General features: G+C 36.6%; 1 protein-coding gene across 1 annotated transcript; it reads right to left on the bottom strand.

Moving 5' to 3' along the window:
- Positions 1-7954: 7954 nt before the first annotated feature.
- LOC107808330 (syntaxin-71) lies at positions 7955-21079 on the bottom strand. Its single transcript, XM_016632839.2, has 9 exons — positions 20791-21079; positions 20572-20697; positions 17520-17679; positions 9126-9211; positions 8923-8991; positions 8801-8845; positions 8656-8718; positions 8480-8556; positions 7955-8252 (listed from the first exon to the last, which is right to left on the bottom strand). The coding sequence occupies exons 1-9, from the start codon at positions 20944-20946 to the stop codon at positions 8237-8239; spliced, it is 798 nt and encodes a 265-aa protein (XP_016488325.1). The 5' UTR covers positions 20947-21079; the 3' UTR covers positions 7955-8236.
- Positions 21080-21416: the final 337 nt, after the last annotated feature.

The raw sequence follows: 21416 nt of genomic DNA on the forward strand, positions 1-21416 counted from the left end.
CCATTACGCCTACGGGCTACTTTATTTTGAGTTCGAATCATTCACTCGACCACTAAGCCTACGGGCTACTTCGACCATTACGCCTACGGGCTGCATTGCATCGAGTTCGAATAATTTACTCTATTACTAAGCCTGCGGGATACTTTTATTTCGATTTCGAGCAAAACTACTCATTTCTTCGAATTAAAACGAACACTTGACTATTTAAGCTGAAGGATGTTCAAGCTCGATAAAGCGAAGGGGACTACCCACAAGGCCCGAAGGCAACAGAGATTTAAATTCAAACTATCTATTCAGTTTGAAAGGCTATTTTTCTTCAAAAAGAAGAAAGATTTATATTTACAATTTTTTTGTACAGAGGCGGCTACTCTTCCAAAGGGAAGTTCTTTATACAAAAGCCGAAAGCGGTATCAAAAGAATGCATCGGTCGACCTAAGGCCCTAAATGACTCAATCTTTATCGGAGGCTGTATTCTCGGCATCGTCCTCGTCTTCAGACTCCCCCGAGTCATCGGAGTCCTCCTCAGGAAAGGCCAACCTCCGAGCTTTGTTCTCCTCCGCCCTGAAGACTTCAATCTCGGCCCCAACATCGAAGCCCTGAGCTCTGACCTCCTCGAGAGCCTCTCTCCGAGCCTGCCACTTTGCATGTTCGACCATGCTCCCGGCTTTGGCTTGATTAACCTCAACATCGATCCTGAACTGAGCCACTTTGGCATCGGCTCTTTTGTTGGCCTCGACCACTTCAGATCTGGAAACTTCGAGTTCTTTGGCCAAATCTGCTTTATCTAAACTGGCCAAATCTAACCGATGCTGAAGCTCTTTCATCTTTTCGATCAAAATGTGCAAAGAGAAACGTTTACTCACGGCTCATATTCCATTTCTCGGGAAATGGCAAGTCATCGGCATGGATCAGATCCGAGGTTCTGATTCGAACAAAACGGCCCATCCAACCCCGATCCCGGGTCTCGTCTATGCTCGAGAATGGTGCTTTGGTTGCTCGGCGAGCAAGCTTGATCAGCCCTCCTCGATAAAGTCGGGGACTGTAAAGACGCATAAGATGATCGAGGGTGAAGATACGCCCCTCGACCTTGCTCGAGAAAAATCGAAGAAGAATCACTATCCTCCAAAATGAAGGGTGGATTTGGCCGAGGGTCACATCGTACCTCTTACAAAAGGCAATGATGACAGGGTCTAAGGGTCCCAACGTGAAAAGATAAGTATAAACACTTAAGAACCCTTCGACGTAGGTAGTAATTGATTCATCGGGCGATGGGATTACTACGAATTTATTATCCCAGTTGCATTCTTGTATGACTTTATCGAGAACTGTTTCGGTGATTGAACATTGATACCTCGACATCGGCTCCCACCGACCCGGTCTCGGAGAAGGCTTTTCAATTTTAAAATCGCCTACGATCAAACACCCAACCGGAACGAATTCCTCAGGGCGGGGCTCTTCCACATCCTCGCCACCAGCAGGTCGAGATAAAGAAGCGACCTCTTTTTGCGAAACAGTTTTAGACGTTTTTGCCATTTAAAATTTCGTAAACAAAGGACGGAAGTATTTGGTGTTCTAAGGAAGAATTTGCAGTAAAACTCACAGCTTTACAAGCAGAAAACTCAGAAAAGGAACTTGCAAAATTTGGAAGACTGAAGACATAAAAATGATGAATGGTGGAAGGAAAGGCTATTTATAGATTGAAGCAATGATGGTTCAATATCAAAGGTGGCCGACCACCGTCTGACACATTAAATGCCTCGGTAAAACTGAACTGATTGGACAGCTATCACATACGTCATGGTCGGGATCGATGAAAACGTCAGTATATATCTGATCGAGCTGTTGGAAAATCATATCGTTTCTCGCCACATCCTTTTTCGAGAAACGAGGGACTATCTGTATACGGTCAAAATCGATTCGAGTCAGTCGTACAGACTGATCGAGACGATAATGTTTCGATCAAAGTATATCTGCATGACAAGCTCGGTCAAGGTCCGAAGTAAGGGCGGCGAACTTCGAGCTCTAAGACCGATCAATGACAAGCTCGATATCATTATCGAGCCCATATCCAAATCGATCTACGAGGCAAAGCGGAGATTATCGAAGATGCATAGACCGACCAACATTCACCCCGAATACCGAGACCCCAAGTCAGAATCGAGCTCGCAGATTAGGGCCGTTGCAACCGCATTATGGGAGAGAATCTTGGTGGAAATCAAGGAAAAGACAATACATCATGGGCTCTCCACTACGTATTTTTTATTGTATATAAAGTAGGATCCCTCTACTATAAAAGGGACTGCAACAAAAGATCACAAGAGAAAAAAGATATCCCCTTGTGCTTCTTTTACTCATTCTTTTTGCTCACTATTTTCATTCTCATAGTTAAGAATACACATATTTCTATTTCTCTACACGATTTATATCAAATTGTATCGCATATCCTTAGAACCATATACAAATCTAACGTTATCCGATTTTTCGGGTAAATAAAACTCTTTTGTGGTTGCAACTATTACATAAACTCCTTAACGAAAACATCATTTCTGTCCTTCCAGGGTAGGGGTAAGACTGCGTACATCTTACCCTCCTTAGACCCCACTTATGAAAAACTACTAGTTTGTTATTATTGTTGTTGTTTCACGAGGTAAAATGATGAAGCTCACAATAAAATTATAATTCAACTACTAGCTAACTTTTGGCCGCATGCACTTGGATCCTACTGCAAACTGAATTATTCTTCCTTCCTCCATACATATGTTTAATAATTGAGGGTAAGTTATATATACTGTTAACAAGAGGCGAATTCAGAATTCGACGGAGGCACCATTACATACAATATAAATTTATCATTACTCATAAAGATTGGTAAGGGGACTATTTAATATTTAACTATTTCTTGAAGATATTTGCAAGTATCTATGAAATTTTTGCTGAAGTTTTCGGGCGTAAGTGACCCCCTCTTCTTGCCATAATTATAAGCGTCTGCCTCTAACTCTTAGTATATAAAAAATTAACATCAATGTGTCACCACTCACCAGTACCAATTGTAAGGAGTAACTAATATATCTTATTTCTAAAATTACCAATCTGTCATTTAAGGAGGGTTACATGTAGATATAACCAACTGTTATTCTACAAAAGATATAAAAGAATAAGTTCAATACGTGTGTGTTTGTCTGCCTGCTTGTGCACATTGTACTTTTCAATCAATATAATACTAAAACATAACATTCACATAATCGTAGGAACATATATATGTGTGTCACAAAGTTTTCCTAGTATATTTATGTAAGTACAGTAATTAAGATTTGATTATATGTCCGAGTCTCCGACCACATACGAACATCACTTTGCATAGATTCCTTCCTTCACTCCCCTATGCACGCAAAATCATATATTAATGTAAGAATTATCGTATGAACAATTATTTTTAAAGTGAAAACGACTGCTATGGTTAATAAGCCTAGCTTCCCAGTTCCCCCTCGAGATCTGAAAGAGTAAATCTATCAGTTCTTTTTTCTTTTTCCTTTTCGTTTATTCCTTAATAAATTCATTGATTTAGTATTTTAGTAAAAGGCAGATGGCTTTTAAATTACGTAAAACAGTGGCCAAACACAATGCACGTTCCCCAAAAGCCAAACATCTCCATATTTTTTGGGACTAACCACACATGGGGCTGTCTTGCTACGATCTATTGGATCCAATGCTACTATGTGACATTTGTAGATTTCATTTGTACTTCGAAGAAAAAAAGCCTCATTTATACAACAAAATGAAGTTAAAATCATTTTATGTAACGACCCGATCGGTTATTTTGAGCTCTAGCGCGTCGTTCAGTGGTTTGAGGCTCTGAGCAGTTTCACTTCAGATATTACGACTTGTACGCGTGGTCGGAATTTAATTTCGGGAAGTTTGGAGTTGATTTGGAAAGAAAATTCTCATTTCGTAAGCTTTAAGTTGGAAAGAGTGACTAAGGTGTGATTTTTGAATAAATGGCCTCGGAATCGGGATTTGAAGGTTCCAATAGGTTCGTATAATGATTTTAGACTTGGGCGTATGTTCGAATCGGATTTTGGATGACCCGGGAGCGTTTCGGCGCCTATTATGGAATTGGCATTTTGGAAGAATTTCATTAATTTGAGTTGAAGTATTATCAATGTCCGTTTCGGATTCCGAGTCTGGGAATAGTTTCGTATGGTGATTTCGGTATTGGGAGCGCGTCCGAAAGTGGATTTGGAGGTCCGTAGGTCATTTCGGGGTCATTTGGTAAAAGTTAGAAATTTGAAGGTTTTTGGAGAGTTTGACCAAGAGTGAACTTTTTGATATCGGGGTCAGATTCTGATTCCGAAAATTGGAATAGGTCTGTAATGCCAATTATGACTTGTATGCAAAATTTGAGGTCAATCGGACGTGATTTGGTAGGTTTCGGCATCAATTGTAGGAGTTTGAAGTTCTAAAGTTCATTGAGTTTGAATTGGAGGGTGATTCGTAGTTTCAATGTTGTTGGATGTGATTTAAAGGCTCGACTAAGTTTGTAATGTGTTTTTGGACGTGTTGGTATAATTGGTTGAGGTCCCGAGGGCCTCGGGTGGATTTCGAATGGTTAACGGATCGAGTTTGGGACTTGGAAGAAAAGATGAGGCAGCTGATATCTGGTGTGATCGCACCTGCGCAAAAAGGGCCGCAGGTGCGAGCCAATGGTCGCAGGTGCGGTTTGGGCGAAGCTGGGCAGTGACCGCAGGTGCGAAGGGTTGTCCGCACCTGCGAGGTCGCAGATGCGGAGGTGCGTCGCAGGTGCAAGAGTGAGAGAAGAGTCTGGGAGCGCAAGTGCGAGGGTATGTCTGCACCTGCGAAGGCGCAGATACGAAAGGAAAGGCGCAGGTGCGGAGTCGTGCTAGGCAAAGGGAAAGCGCAGGTGCGAGGTTTCGGCCGCACCTGCGAGACCGCAGATGCGACGAAGAGGCCGCATGTGCGAAAGTCGGGCTGGACAGAATGCTTTTAAGCGGGGTTTGAGTTCATTTCACCCATCTTTCATTTTGGTTGGGCGATTTTTGGAGCTTTTGAAGAGGGAATTTCGTCATCTATTATGAGGTAAGTAACTCCCACCTATTTTGAGTCAAATACATGGTTTTTATGTGGATTCAAGCATGGAAATTTGGTAGAAATTTGGGATTTTAAAGAAAAACCTAAAAATTGGTATTCTTGGATTTTGATCACGAATTTGGGCATGAAATTGAGAATAAATTATATATTTGAGTTCGTAGTGCTATGGGTAGTGTTTGTCTTCGAAAATTTTTGGAATTCAGGCACGTGGGCCCGAGGGTTGCTTTATCGATTTTTCGAGCGAAGTTGGAAATTGTTATAAATTGATTAATTATGAGTATTATAGTATATTTTGATTGGGTTGCATCTTAATTGATTAGTTTGGAGCGACGAGCATCGGTTTGAGGTGTTACAGAGGCTTTTGAGCCGGTTATGGAATTTCGGAGCGAGGTAAGTCTCTTGTCTAACTCTATGCGGGGAAAATTACCCCTAGGTGTGGTATATTGATGTGTACTACTTTTCGTGGGGGCTACGTACGCGCGAGGTGACGAGATCCCGTACGTAAGTACATTCATGTTATTGTTCAGGTAGGCTTAGGTTCACATCATGATGTAGCTGCACTATTTGAGCATTTTCTCGCCTATTAAATTCTTCTGCTTTACATTTCTACTTGATACTAGACTTGCTATTGTAGAGACTTCACGAGTTCATGATTAGTCACCGAATAACTTTACTCCCCTTACGGCATGTTTCCGTGATATATATACTTCATTGGAAGGTTTTTAGTTAAAAGAAATTACAACTCACACGTTTATTCGTGAGTGGGGTCAAAGACCCATCAAAGCTTCTTATTCTAATGGGATCGGGTCGTTCGCCTCGGCAGGATTATGTATTTCACTCTTATGGGATCGGGTAGTTCGCCTCGGCAGGATTTGTGTACCACACTCTCACGGGAGCGGGTCGTTCGCCTCGGCAGTTTAATAGATGTATCTATGATTCGCGTCGTTCGACCCTCGGTAGTGTACAGTTTAAATTTTATGTTGGAGCGGGCCGTACACCTCGGCATTTCCTATATCATATACTCATGGAATCATGCGTAATATTTTGGCAAGAAGCCCGAGTATCTGTAAGTTTTTTCGATTTGGGTTATGAAAATCTATCTGATGAGATCCATTATATTCAAATATACGCTCCGGTTAAGGAGGAAATTTCTAATGGAGAGCTTGAGTTCCTCGTAAAGAGGGGTATTTGTACCACATGATCTATACTTGTTTATCTCACTTATTTACGCTGCCTCACATTTACTTACCTCTCTACTGTACGTGATATTATTGGACAACTAGTAAGTGTCGATGTCGACCCCTCGTCACTACTCCTCCGGGGTTAGGCAAGATATTTATTAGGTACACGTTGATTACGTACTCATACTACACTTACTGCACATTTTTGTGCAGGTACATATGTGACTAGTGGTCTGGTAAGAGCAGAGACGTGTATGCATGCGGGGACTTACAAGAGCTGCATTCCATATTACGACCCGCAGCCGGCAGAGTCTGATTCAGAGTATTTATATTTCTCCTGTCCAAATTTGTATTTCCGGACAGATGCTGTATTTTATTTTACATTCTTAGTTGATGCTCATGCACTTGTGACACCGGATTTTGGGGTGATTATGGGTTATTTTGTACTGAAATTGTTAAAAATATTATTATTTACTCTGAAATTTCCATCTTTTACTATTTAATTTAAGGAAATATAATTTCAAAAATATTAAAAATGAGAACCAACTCAATATTTATTTTTGGCTTGCCTGATAGCGGCGTCCGGCGTCATCACGACCTTTAATGGATTTTGAGTTGTGACATTTTCGATGTTAGATTTCATAGAGCAAATATCACGAGTATAGTCTAAGCTGCTCAAGGGGCTCTCCTGATTGAATAATTAGTTAATTTAGCCGATCGGAAAAGGAAAAAAATATTAAGCTCCTACGAGAAAAAGATTTAACATCAGTATGTTCATAGTTCAACATTGTGAATGTGCGAGCAAAGCTTCAGAAGGGAAATTAATTAATGAAAAAAGAAGGTATATGTTGTGTAAAAATATTATTAACGATATAAGGTCTTTGTAGAAAAATTGTATAAATTAAGCGAAGCAATCAGTATCATAGCGTTAAGAGTATCATGTTAAGAGTAACTTAGCCCAACGAACATTATTGAATACAGGCTTTTAGCATGATATTCTTTTACTTATATTATTTGCACGTTGACTAAACTAGACTAACGCCTTCATTCTTAAAAGTCTGCGTTAAAGCAAAGAAAATTGAAGGAAATGTATATCTCGAACTTCTACTACGCTTTTATATTTTTTGTTCATTATTTCTGATAAAATATTATATTTTAAGATTTTAATTTGACACAAAAGGTGTAGTCCTTCTCACGAGTGCTTCAGCTTTCCTCATGATTGTACAGTAGCTTGCCAGAATCTATTAGTAATTTGGAACGCAATTTCTTCCTCCTAAATTCGCTTTAATACTATAATAATCTATTTTTATATGTATGCCAAGCAACACGAAAATAAAAGATGATTATACGTTCAATTTCTTTATCGGACAAGATTGCGATATCAATCTTTGCATAGAGCTGTCGTCATCTTTAAAATAATAATAATAATAATAATAGAGTTATATCCATTAATTCGTTCGTGAGTAAAATGTCGGCTTTATTTAAGAGGGAATTGAATATGTTTTTGTGCCTTATGTCATTTTTGTTTTGTTGAAGTTGCTTTAGAATTATTTTATAAGGTCGGGTAAAAAAGAATATTAATAAAAAAGAGAGAATACTACTTAGGAAATTAAGTCATGGGACTAAAATATTCGTTATCTAAGTTTTCTAAGCACAATCCTTTAATCTTTGTAAAATGATAATTTCGTTCAATTGGCATTACTGAAAAATAAACAACCCGTCTCCACTAAAACCGGAAATACATTGTCTAAAGATAAAAACAACAATTACTACACCTCAATCTCAAACTAATAATAAACACACAAGCAAGTAGAATACGAATGCTAGGCTTAACCATCCATATTAACTTCTTTTTTTTTTACATGCACACACACAAAAAAAATATTAAAAAAATAATGATAAATAAACGGATCGTGAAGGCCAACATACAAGTCGATCCAACATGAGTTTTACTTCTTCAAGACACTGCAATTGATGAGAGTCGCCAGTTAGGCTATTTGGTAATTGGTAGTATTCAACTATATATAACTCTTGCGGAAGACAGTTTAGCTAGGGTATTTACACTAGTTGAAACTATGAAAAAGGATCAACACATTAAACCTAAATCGCGGGCTGACACTCTTAATTGTTGACAATATAAGATGAAATAATGAAACAAAAAGAAAAGGACAAGACAGGATCTGAAAACTTACTTGTACAAATAGGCTGCAATCCCAAGAATGATGATCAGCAAAATGATGTCGATACAAAAGTTTCGACTAGATCTCAGCTGGAAAACAACCAAAGTTTGTCAAACAAAGCTCAGGAGTAATCCTTGTATCAGTGCAGATCACTTACTGCAACTGAATATAGCGCTAATTCAGTTTACCTGGTTAACTGTATCCTTAAGCCTAACGTTGGTATTCTTCAAGTCTGAGGTTGCCTTGTCCACCTATTGAGAAGTCGAACCATATCAATCTTTAGCTATGTTTCTTTCCATATCAAGTATTACATAAACCAGTTAAGTTACCAACCTTTGTGTCAATCTCATCCATCAGAGGAACTTGTCTATCCAACTCCTGCATGCATAGCATCACATCTTTAGTACCTATGTCAATTGGAATGATATAAAATAGAAACCATAAATGCAGCAAACCTCGTTCATATCACTGGCCATGTTTTTTAGAGTATCCAAGCCTTCTGCTATGACCTCCAAACCTTGGTCCTGTGAGATGTGCAAACTTAAATCTTAAACATAGTCCAGGAAGCAGTAAAGAAGCAGTAAACATTAACGTCAATTAAGGGGGAAAAAGCCTCATTCAAAGAATTTCATGATAAACAACCCAAAAAAGCACATGCCTGTCTCATTTTCCGCATTTCATACTCTTGCTTGAATTGACTTGACTCTTCAGTCTGTTGAAAATATTCATTGTCAAATTGTCCATCTGTAATACAATTACACTCCGTAAGTAATCTAACAATCAACTATAGCCTACAGTAATGATGGATTAGATGATACTTTTATTTCATGATAAACTATGTCGTTAGAGGCTCATTTTAGGCCCACTAAGACCCTGAAGCTAGGCGAAGCTCATGTAGGTGGTTCACTTCGTTTAGCGAGCTCTTTAGCACAGGTATGCGTCTTCCTGGCCATAGGCTCTATCTTGAAGAGGGTGGCACTGAAGAATAAATATCTCTATATATATATATATTAAATGAATAAATATAATTGGCATTGTGGTTAAGCCAAGAGGCATACTGAGAAAAAGTCACTTGGCATTTTAGGATAAAAAATTGGGAAAAACTTAATGACAGTCTATATAAAGAATTCGAATTGATAATCTAAATCTAATCAATGAAATTTCCAAATGGTAACTTTGTACCATAAAAAGAAAGGAGCTTATATTATGGAATCTGTTTGCAAGTACATTTATTAATTGGATTTTCATCCAATTAAAATTAAGTACTTAAAAAATCAAATTAATTGAATTTTACATGTATACAAATTGAAAGCCAAACCTCTTAGCATCGATTTATATTTTTGAAGAAAAAATTTAAAATATTTGAGTAGTGTAAAGTTATCCCCAAACTACATTTTATATTTATACCGTTTTCAAATTACACAAAGATCAAAATTACACAAATGAATTTGAGCTAAATTACATAAATGGAGGTGACAATCTAATCTAAGATAGGTGATTTAATGGATGATTTTGAGTTGAGTTTTATTTTCTGTATGTTTAGGAACTAGAAATCATGGAAGGACCTTTTCAGTTAGTAGCACTAACTGAATAGAGGGTATCAGTAGTTTTATAGTAAATTAACATAGCTATGTATATTTTGAAAAAAATCAAATTATAATTTAGTTTTAAACGTGATAGTTAGTGATAATTTAAACATAAAAATATTTGAATATAAATATAAAAAACAATTTGCTTATGGCACATAATACAAAAGTAAAAGTTATTAACAAAACCAGTAGTTTTATGATAAAATCATAAAATAAGAGGGTAGTCAAGCTTAAAATTAAGTTAAGTGGCGTACTGAAAAAAGTCACTTGGTACTTTTAGGACAAAATCCAAAAATATTTAGAGACAAAATCTAATAAGAATTAAGGCAAATTAGATTTGATCAAATTTAATTTAAAGGTATAAATCAATTAAGATTGAATCCTATTTTCGTTGCAAATAGATTCCAAAACTTTCCAAAAATAAGAATTTCTATTTTAGTTATTATTTACTAACCACATAATTCATTTTCTTTCATTTCATAATTTTTTTTAGAAACATCATGTAAAAAAAACGATAGTAGAACTATTGTTGTAAAAATTTGAGATAAGATTTGTTTATAAAAACACACACTTTGTAATTAAGTAATAGAGTCAAAGTTACTATTGAATAACTTTTATATTTATTTGTATTGTACTAGAATGTGTATGGTAAAAATGAATAGTAAATATAAACATTTATATATATATATATATATATATATATATATATATATATATATATATATATATTAAAGGAATAAAGTTTGCATTGTAATTAAGCCAAGTAGCAAGTTATTAACAAGACAAGTGAAAATTTATTAAGAAGCCACTTGGGAACCTTATTAAATTAAAATTAAACTATATGTTGTACTACACAGATTTTTCGGGAAACAAACATTCAATCATCCCATTTTTATCGGCTCTTTATAGAAAATTTTCTTTACATAAAGTTAATTGTATTTTTTTAGGATTAATAAATTAAAAAGTACTTAAAATTGAGGAAACACCAAAACTTAAACAAATATCGTACATATATTTTCTATACCTTCTTGTCGCTATCTCTTCCTTAAAAAATTGCCAAAATATTAATATTAATAATAATAATAATAATAATAATAATAATAATAATAATAATAATAATAAGATTAATCTATATATCTTATATTATTTTCTTAAACCAAATCAACTCAATTCTTTTCCAAGCTTTTGAATTGGAAAACAAACAAACAAATCAAATCTTATCCAAGCTTTTGAATAGGAAAGGAAAACTACAAAGACGAAAACGATACCTCAAGTTTTTGGTGAAGTATAAGAAAATATAAACGGATGCTCCTTTTTTGTCTATTATTGAATTAAACACTTAATAAAATATATAAAATTTTATAGTAAGAAAAATAATATAAGAAGATAGGGTATAGATAGTGTGAGAGAATATAGTTTGACATAAATTAATAAATAAAATAAAGATGATAAATAAATAATACTATTATTATTAGTAAATTTAAATACTAATATGAGCAGTAGAATAAAAGAATGAAAGTAAATAAAAAAATCTATATCTATATCTATATATATATTAAAGGAATACAGTTACCATATATATTGGCATTATGATTAAGCCAAGTGGCAAGCTATTAAAAAGCTACTTGGCAATATTAAGGAGAGTTTGTAGCTAGGGATATTGTCAAATAAGGAAAATTCGGTTAAGAACTATATATGCAATCCATTTACTAAATTAAAATTTTTATTATTTAATTCTGTTTTGAATCTTATATGGTAATAATAAAATAATAATAATCTTTATATCTTCTATATATTTATTTTGTTAAATCAAATCATATTCAAAACTTATCCAAACTTTTGAATTGAAAAATAAAATAAATCAAATCTTATCCAAGCTTTTGAATTGGATAAAACTCCAAAGATGGAAAAAATACCTTGAGATTTTGGTAAAGTATAAAGTATGGACATATGCACCTTTATTTATGTTATCTATTATTGGATTAAACACTAAATAAAATAATTATATAAAATTTATAATAGGGGAAACTAATACAGAAAGAGGGGAATTAGAGATAGTGTGAGAGAATTTATAACAACAACAACAACCCAGTATAATCCCACAAGTGGGGTCTGGGGAGGGTAGAGTGTACGCAGACCTTACCCCTACCCCCAGAGGGGTAGAGAGGCTGTTTCCGAAAGACCCTCGGGTCGAGAAGAAGAAAAATAAACAATAGACAATAGGTCAGTGACAGCAATAGAAGATAAAAAATATTAACAGCATCGTAAGAAATAGAAAAATAGATGTAAAAGCAATAACTATAAACAACAATACTACAATAGAAATGTGAGAGAATTTATACTTTGAATTAATTTTTTTTAAAAATAAAAATAATAAATAAACATACTCAAAAAGTATTATTGATAAGGAAATTTTTTCTATAGCGTAAATATATATATATATATATATATATATATAATAGTTAATAAATAGAATTCATAATTTCATATTGAATAATACAAAAATATAAAAATATTATTAGGATATTTATACATAAGATAAGGATATTATATATATAACATAAAATAAAAATTATTTAAAATATTGGTAGATTTTTTGCAAAAATAATAAAAGGCTTATCTCTTTTTAGTTTTGATGAATTAAAAGTTATAATTTAGTAAAAAAATATTACATTATTTAATAAAAAACTAATCAACTATTATAGTAGAAAAGAATGTATGAAAAGAGGGAATAAAGATAATATGAGAATATTTATACTTTAAATCAATTAAATATAACAAAAGATACGTAAATAGTACTCAAAAAACTTTATTGACAAATTTAGACAATTGAAAATTTAAACAGTATAACATAAGTTTTAAAAAGTAAATTTTTAGAGTAAGAAAATATATATCTATTTTATATTAAAAGAAAATTAGTGACAAAATATTAGAACAATTGACAAGTTAATAAAAGTCACATTAGTAAAAATAAATAGTACTAAGTACTTGCTAATTTATTAAACAATTAAATAAGGATCAAATAATTTATTTGATTACCATATGATGTGTATCCTTTAAATTTATATAGATTTTGTTATATTTATGCACATTGCATTACAAAATAAAATAGCAACTAAATTTTATTAAAATAATATTATATATCATATTATAATTTCATAAGACTAATACTCTATCAAAATATCCGCGCATCGCGCGGGTTCTAACACTAGTAACTGAAAAAGAGAAACATTAATTGTAAAAGAAATGTTATGAGTGAATATGTTACTTCTTTTTTTTTTATAAGGTAAATTGTGTTAATCAAAAGGGAGAGAACTCCCGTATACACGAAGTATACCAAAAAGTAGAGAATTTACATCAGAACATGATTCTCTACAAAAGACGTCCAATCTTCTATACAAGTAGGGGCTAAATGAGTGCACCAAAAAGCGATCAAAGATAAAAGACTATTCTTAAGATGTGAAAAAGGAGACTCAATCTCCTCAAAAACTCTCCTATTTCTCTCCCCCCATACTACCCACATGAGAGCTAACGGGGCGAACTTCCACGCCTTTTGCTTTCGTCTTCTACGGAAACCGGCCCAGCTATATAACATTTCCTTTACAGTGCTTGGCATCACCCATTGAACACCAAAAAGATTCAGGATTGCCCTCCACAAAGCTGAGGACACAGGGCAATGCAACAAAAGGTGATCAACTTCTTCCCCTGAGCTTTTACACATGTAGCACCAACTAACAAGTGTAATTCCTCTCTTTCAGAGATTTTCAGCATTCAAGATCACTCCCCTCGCCGCTAGCCATGCAAAAAAGCACACCTTCGTGGGCGCCCTAGGAATCCAGATCGAGGAGTATGGAAAAGTGGTCTCCTCTCTCACCAACATACTCTGGTAAAAGGACTTTACGGTGAACAAACCATCGCCACGCAAGCCCCATCTCCAAGAGTCACAAGATGGTTGGGGCCTGTCTTGCCCATATAGCAGTGCCAACAAATCTTGGAGCTCCGCAATCTCCCAATCTTGCATGTTCCTTCTGAATGAGAGGTCTCATACTACCCCCTTTCATGCTCCTTATGAATCTGTTGGACCATCAATTCCTTCTGGTTTGAAACTCTGAAGACGTGAGGGAAGGAGACCCTCAGAGTATCCTCTCCACACCACCTATGATTCCAAAAGTTGATTCTCCTTCCATCTCCCACCCTGTAAGTGATGTTGCCACTGAATACTTCCCAATTCTTCATGATGCTCCTCCACATGCCACACCCGAAAGGTGTTGTGATTGCGTTGGTCCTCCAACCCCCTCCCGTGGAATCGTACTTTTTTACTATGACCTCCCTTCATAAAGCATGCTCTTCTACCCCGAATCTCTACAACCACTTCCCCATTAAAGCTCTGTTAAATACCCTAAGATCTTTCACTCCAAGTCCACCCCACTTCTTTGGGGAAGTGACTGCCAATTCACTAGATGAAACTTTCTAGTTCCATCCGCCGCATCCCAAAGAAAATTCCTTTGAAGTCGCTCCGGTTTTTCTGTGATGCTCACCGGTGCTTGCAACAGGGATAAGTAATAGGTGGGCATACTCGATAGAGTGCTTTTAATAAGCACTTCCTTACCGCCTTTTGACAAATACTGTTTCTGCCAGCCTGCTAATCTTTTTTCAACCCGCTCGATCACTGGATTCCAAACCGTAGTATCCTTATATGAAGCGCCCAATGGGAGGCCCAAGTAAGTAGTGGGAAGGGAGCCCACCTTACATCTGAGAACATAAGACAAGGCATCAATATTAGCAACCTTACCTACCGGAAAAATCTCACACTTGCCGATGTTGATTTTGAGTCCTAATACTAACTGAAACCACTGCAGGATCTGCTTCAGGTAGGTCAACTGATCCATATCAGCATCACAGAAAACCAGTGTGTCATCCGCAAAAAGCAAATGAGAGACCCTTCGGGCACTGAGCACCCCAATCGGAGCTGAGAATCCTCTCAAGAAGCCTCCGCCCGCCGCACGATCCATCATTTTGCTCAGAGCATCCATCACTAGAATGAATAACATGGGGGATAGGGGGTCACCTTGCCTGAGACCCCTGGAGCTGCCAAAGAAACCACACGGGCTACCATTAACCAGGACAGAGAATCTGACTGAGGAAATGCAGAACTTGATCCATCCCCTCCATCTTGCCCCAAACCCCATCCGCATCATAATGAAATCCAGGAACTCCCAATTGACATGGTCGAAAGCCTTCTCAAGGTCCAACTTGCATAGTAAGTCGGGTTCTCTATTTTTCCTTCTGGAGTCTACAAGTTCATTTGCCACCAAAGCAGCATCCAGGATCTGCCTACCTTCCACAAACGCATTCTGGGAGGACGAAACAGTCATGTCAAGAACCTTTTAAGTCTGTTGGAAAGCACTTTAGAAATAATCTTGTAAATGCTCCCCACGAGACTAATAGGCATGTAGTCTCTGATACAAGATGCACCTTCTTTCTTAGGCACAATAGTAATAAAAGATGTATTGATACTTCTCTCGAAAACACCTTTCACATGGAAGTATTCAATGGCTTCCATCAACTCTCCCTTGATGGTGTCCCAAAAGAGCTGAAAGAAAGCCAAGGAGAAACCATCAGGCCCGGGGGTCTTATCACCAGCACAATTCGACACAGCCTCGTGCACCTCCTCCTCCTCCTCGAAAACCCTTTCTAGCCACTCGCTGTCTCCCTCCCCTATATGGTTGAACTCTATTCCCCCCAAAGTCGGCCTCCAACTAACTTCCTCTTTATATAAGTTCTCATAAAACCCCACTATCGCCCTTTTTACCTCCTCCTCTCCCTCAATCCTCACCCCATCCACAACTAAGGGCTCTATGAAGTTTCTCCTTCGATTTGCAACCGCCACCCTATGGAAAATCTTAGTATTCGAATCCCCCTCCTTTAACCGGAGCGCCCTCGATTTTTGTCGCCAACTAGTCTCCTGAGCTATTGCTAACTCGACTATTTCCCTCTTAACCTCCCCCAATCTCGCTTTCTCAGATTTATCTAACTTCCTCGCCCCTTCCCCTCTTTCTAATTCCCCCAATTCATGCATATGCTCCCTCATTTTAACCTCTACCCTCCCAAAAACCTCATTATTCCACCTAATAATATCTCCCTTGAGCAATTTAAGTTTCTTCGAAAGACGGAATGAAGGTGTCCCTGATACCCCGTAGCTTGTCCACCATTCTTTCACCTTGTCACCGAATCCTGGCACTTTCAACCACATGTTTTCGAATCGGAAGGGAGCACTCACCCCCCTCCCTCTGCATCCATCTAGCAAAATAGGCAAATGATCCGAAGTCAGCCTAGGTAAAGAAATCTGCAGCACATTCGGTACCAGCTCATCCCAGGAGGGCGATGTCAGGAATCTATCAAGTCTAGATCTTGAGTTGGAATCCTCCGCCCTGGCCCAAGTAAACTTTTCCCCTGACAGAGGAAGGTCAATGAGAAAGTGATCATTGATGAAGTCAGAAAACTCCTCCATGGCCTTCGAAATCAAACTACACCCTAATCTCTCCTCCGGGAATCTAATAGTATTAAAGTCTCCCCCTAGAACCCATGGAATGTCCCATTCCCCCATCACAATTGCTAGTTCCTCCCAGAAAGCCTCCTTGGACCCTTCTCCTACCGGTCCGTACACTCCCCCAAATCCCCACTCTACCTCACTCACCCTATCTTTGACAAGAGCTGCTAAAGAAAAAACTCCCTTCTTAATCTCCTTTACCTCCAAACTTCTATCATCCCACATTAGAAGAATGCCCCCGGCACTTCCCACTGCTGGGACCCAGTCGTATTTTACCCAACTACCTCCCCAGACACTCCTCACAATCACATCCGACAAAACTTCCATTTTTGTCTCCTAAAAACAAACTAGGTTAGCACCCCACTTTGATGATGGCTCTTTTGTTTAGGTCATTCATCCCCCTCACATTCCATGAAAGAATCTTAACTTCCATAAGTAACAATATCCTCATTTTCCCACCCCCTCTAGCCAAGCTCCCATCCTTCTTGTCACACACCCGGCCTGTTCTCTGGTACACCACTACATCCCCTAAATTATTTTGCTTAACACCTTGACCCAACTCCCTCCGAATATATTACTTCTTAGGAAACGGAATTAAGACCTTTAATCTAAGAAAATAGTCACGTAAGCTGGATTAGAAACTTATAAGCTATAATTGCATCTTTGCATCTAAACAAAATATTAAATTGAATCTTGAACTTAATCTACATGTTCTTTTTACTACATATATTTGTAGTTTTTTTTCCATTTATTTTTTAATTAGTTTTTCCTTGCATTACATATATTCTTCTATTTTTTTCTTCAGCGTGTCTTTCTTTTCTGAAGCTCATGCTTTAATTGTGGCGCGGATAGAGCCCCAGCAAACATCGGGACTTACAGGAAGATCAGTTAAATGGCAGAAATTATCAATCACCTGAATCAAATTTAATTTCCGTGCGAGAACCTGAAGCTCTCCATCCTCCAGATTGTTTGGGTGGAGCTGCAGAGCCATCTGGTATGGCATTTATTCTATCTGGCAGTGCAAGAACCAAATCATTACGGGCAGCAAGTTCTTCACCCGACAGACCTTTGACCTGAAATTGAGGGGTTTTTAGTACCAAGGCAACTAATTAGTACCACAGATTACAATATAAATGCAGATTCACTCTTTTGGTAGGGAGGCCCAAACAAGGGCAGCAACAGTAGTGGACATTGCAAGAGATCTTAGTTATCAAGTAACTGAAAAGTGTGAACATTCCAAGAGATATTAGTTATCAATTAACTGAAAAAAGATGAACAAAGTTCGAAGTGTCCACAACCAAAGCATTCTAAGCTCCATTACTGCCGTCTTTACCTTGAGTCCTTGTTTACTCTATAAATGAAGCAAGCTGCTAAAACAGTTTTGCAAATTGAGGTTTAACTCAGACATGTCAGTCAAGACTAAGGCAATACCCACTCCACTTGTAATGATACAAAGTAAACAGGCTAATCAAGACAAATGCTCTAGCATTAATAAGTAGGAGTAGAATAACGCAACTTCGCCCATCGGTCCTTATTTACTCTACAAAGGAAATGTGCTGCAATGACTAGGTTAAGAAATCTTTTTTTTAAAATCACGTGGACTAGATTAAGAAACATGTACGAGGCTAGATTACCAGAGCATCAAGTCCACAACCTATTTTGGTAATGTCTAGTCCCCAACCATCTCCAGATGAGTCACAAGCTTTTCTGGTCAATTACAATAAATAGCTTCTTGGTTTGTTTTGGAAGGGGGTATATTATCACCTTTATTCTATCCAATTATTTTTGGATATACAGATGAAAGCTTTCACACTCTTAATCCCTCAATCTGATAGTACCATTTATGCGAAACCTCTGAATCCAGCGGTTTGGCATTTTTATCACATAGACTCCCATACTCAAGTCACTTTGCTCAGTATCTTCCAAAATTATGTTCAGTTATCTTTTAAGTAGCATGGACATGAAATCAGAAAATAATTGACTAATTGTAACAATATGAAATCCCCAGGAAACTATATAATGTATGTGCAAATATTTATGTCGCTTCAATATACCAAAGGAGAACATAAAAAAGAAAAAGAAATTACTGACAAGGGTACATATTCAAGGTATAATTCGTCAATCCCATAGATTCAAGTTATTCTGAAAAACCAAAAGAATAAATTTTAGCAAACTGAAAAAAGGATAAAGCCGCATACTGGGTATCTAAATCTGTTCGCAATTTTTCACCAATCTCGTCTCTGCCGCTTAGTCAAATAAGAGGAAGCAGATTCTAATTTTTTCATAAACTTCCTTACAATAAAAGGACCCTATTTCATTTCTTTCCAAAAGTTTTTTCTTTTGTACTAGGGCTGTGCAATAATTCAATATTAAAGTTTTCTGAGTCTCTTTGAGCGAATGGGTTTTTATTTCCCCTTATTCTATCACTCAACTTTACTTCTTTGTGCTCTATTTCCATTCTTCTCTCAGCCCTCTTCACCGCTCAAGCTCTCCCGCTCGCTTGGACTCTTGTTCTCATAAGCTTGACGGCTACTCTCAGATTGTTCTTGGGATTTCAACGTCACGGCATCATCTCTGTCTCCCCTCCCCCCCCCCCCCTTCCTTAAGATTGAAGTAGGAAAATAGCATGACCAATTGCATTTTTTGTTTCTATACTACTCTTGAATCCCAACATCTCCCTGAATCGAAAATAAAAACCCCACTAACCAAAAGTCCAAATTAAAAGAACCAAAAGCAAACCCAAATTGAGGAAACGAACAATCCTGTAAGTTAATAGAATTATTGAAAACTGACTGAATGAACAGCCTTATTTTCTAGGCTTAACAAACTATTTTAGCAAAATCAGAAATAGGGAAGCTGTGCATGATTGTCCTCAGCAAGTGACATGGTTTCCAGAATTTGAGATGTTAGACTCAAGTAAGATTTGGTGAGCTTCTATTTTTCTTATCTACTGAACAGCCAAATTTAGATTTACAGATTTTTAACATGGTATAAAGGAACACTATAAGTCTATCACTCATAATTAAAGCAAAGAATGCAACTTGGTAAAATACTCGGGTATGAGCTCACACGACACCTTTAAGCTTTAGGAGCATCAGACAGATAGAAAGAAGAACTGCATAGTCCTCGAGTTCATCTGGGTTTTCTATTAGTTGCTAATTAGGATAGGAGAATTAAAATCGTACAAAATCAGACTTTTGTTCCGCAAAATAGAAACTCGTAATAATTTGTAGTAAACCCGAGTGCTTGTATTGCTGATCAAACTCCCTGTTGCTATCCATAGTGTTCTTTTTGAAAAGGACTATCTATAGCATTCTTGAACCATTAAAACGAGGAAAACGAATATTGAAGATAATGTGCTAATAGTTATACAACATTCTGTGTAATAGACAACCCCCTCCCCCACCCAATGGCCCCTTTTTCCTATATGTAGCCATGTAGGATGATCAGTACACATCTTATCCGCAAAGCAAATGACCTAACAATACAATATATATCACTGTCAATCAATCAACTACACCACAATAAAAAGTTAGTTGTGATCAGCTATCTAAATCCTATATATCCATTCCCCTTTATTACGACGCGTCTTGTAGGCACGTTCTAACCAATTCAACATCCTGTTATTTCAATATTTCATAATATATCATCAACCTATGCAACCTTCCTCTTCTCTACGTACTCATGATCATCTATGCTTTTACAAAACTCACATATTTAAAAAATTAAAAAAATTAAAAAAAAAAAAAACAATTTTACACCGGCTTCCACTCCCCCCTCCTTCCAACTTTTTTCTTTATCTTACCTTTCATCAAAATCCAGAACCAGTCAACCAAATTAACACTACCTCGAAAGATAAGCAGATTATGAAAAAGTAGTCCAAGTACAACATATCACATCAGCTAATATTCACTATCATTACATGACCAAATCAGATTTTAAAAAAAGTCAAAAGTAAACCACACCTTCCTTACAGCCAACCTCTGCAATTTTGGAACCTCTTCGAGTAACTTGGCTTTAGTTCTCCGAATCTCGGCGTTGATCGCCACAACAGATGCCCTATTTTTCTCATTAGCAGCTGTTTCCGCTTTCTGTAACCGCAAAAGAGAAAAAAAAATCAATTGTGTGAAACTAAACCCTAGAACACACACAGACAAAATGTTAAAAAGGTGAAATATTTTGACCTGAAGAGAAGCTTCGATGTCTGATTCAACAGAAGAATAGAGACGAGCGAAGGCGTCGTCGCCGGTAACGTTGGAATCCTTGTGCTTGTCGATGTCGTACTTGTCGTATTTCTTACAGATTGAGTCCACCCGTGTAAGAATATCTATTACGCTCATTTTGCTTCTGATTCTTCTCTTCTTCAATCACGAAATAATACAAATGGGAATTTTCACTTTGCAGACGGAGAAAACACTCTTCAGGATACAGACTGGAGTACCCTTTTCTACAAAAAAGAAGCATAGGGGTTTGTTTCGGGTTTAATTTTTTATTTTATTGAAGGAAACAATGATGACCATAATTACGGTTTCGGGTTTTTTTTTATTTATTTATCGTTAGTACTTCTTCTCTTTAGGTGAATTCTTTTCTTTATATATTTCTCTTAAATCTATCAAAAATAATTTTTTTTACCTTCGGCGTAAGTTTTGCGTGCAAACTACTTTTATGAGACCACAATAGATTTGTTATTGTTATTCTAATCATAATGATATCTTACTTGGCTTATTAAAGGTCAAAACATATAATGCAATTTAATCTATCTATATCTATCTATATATAATAAAAAAAGAGGCAAAAACATCATATTAAA

This window comes from Nicotiana tabacum, chromosome 24 (assembly GCF_000715075.1).
Source record: "Nicotiana tabacum cultivar K326 chromosome 24, ASM71507v2, whole genome shotgun sequence".
NCBI lineage: Eukaryota > Viridiplantae > Streptophyta > Magnoliopsida > Solanales > Solanaceae > Nicotiana > Nicotiana tabacum.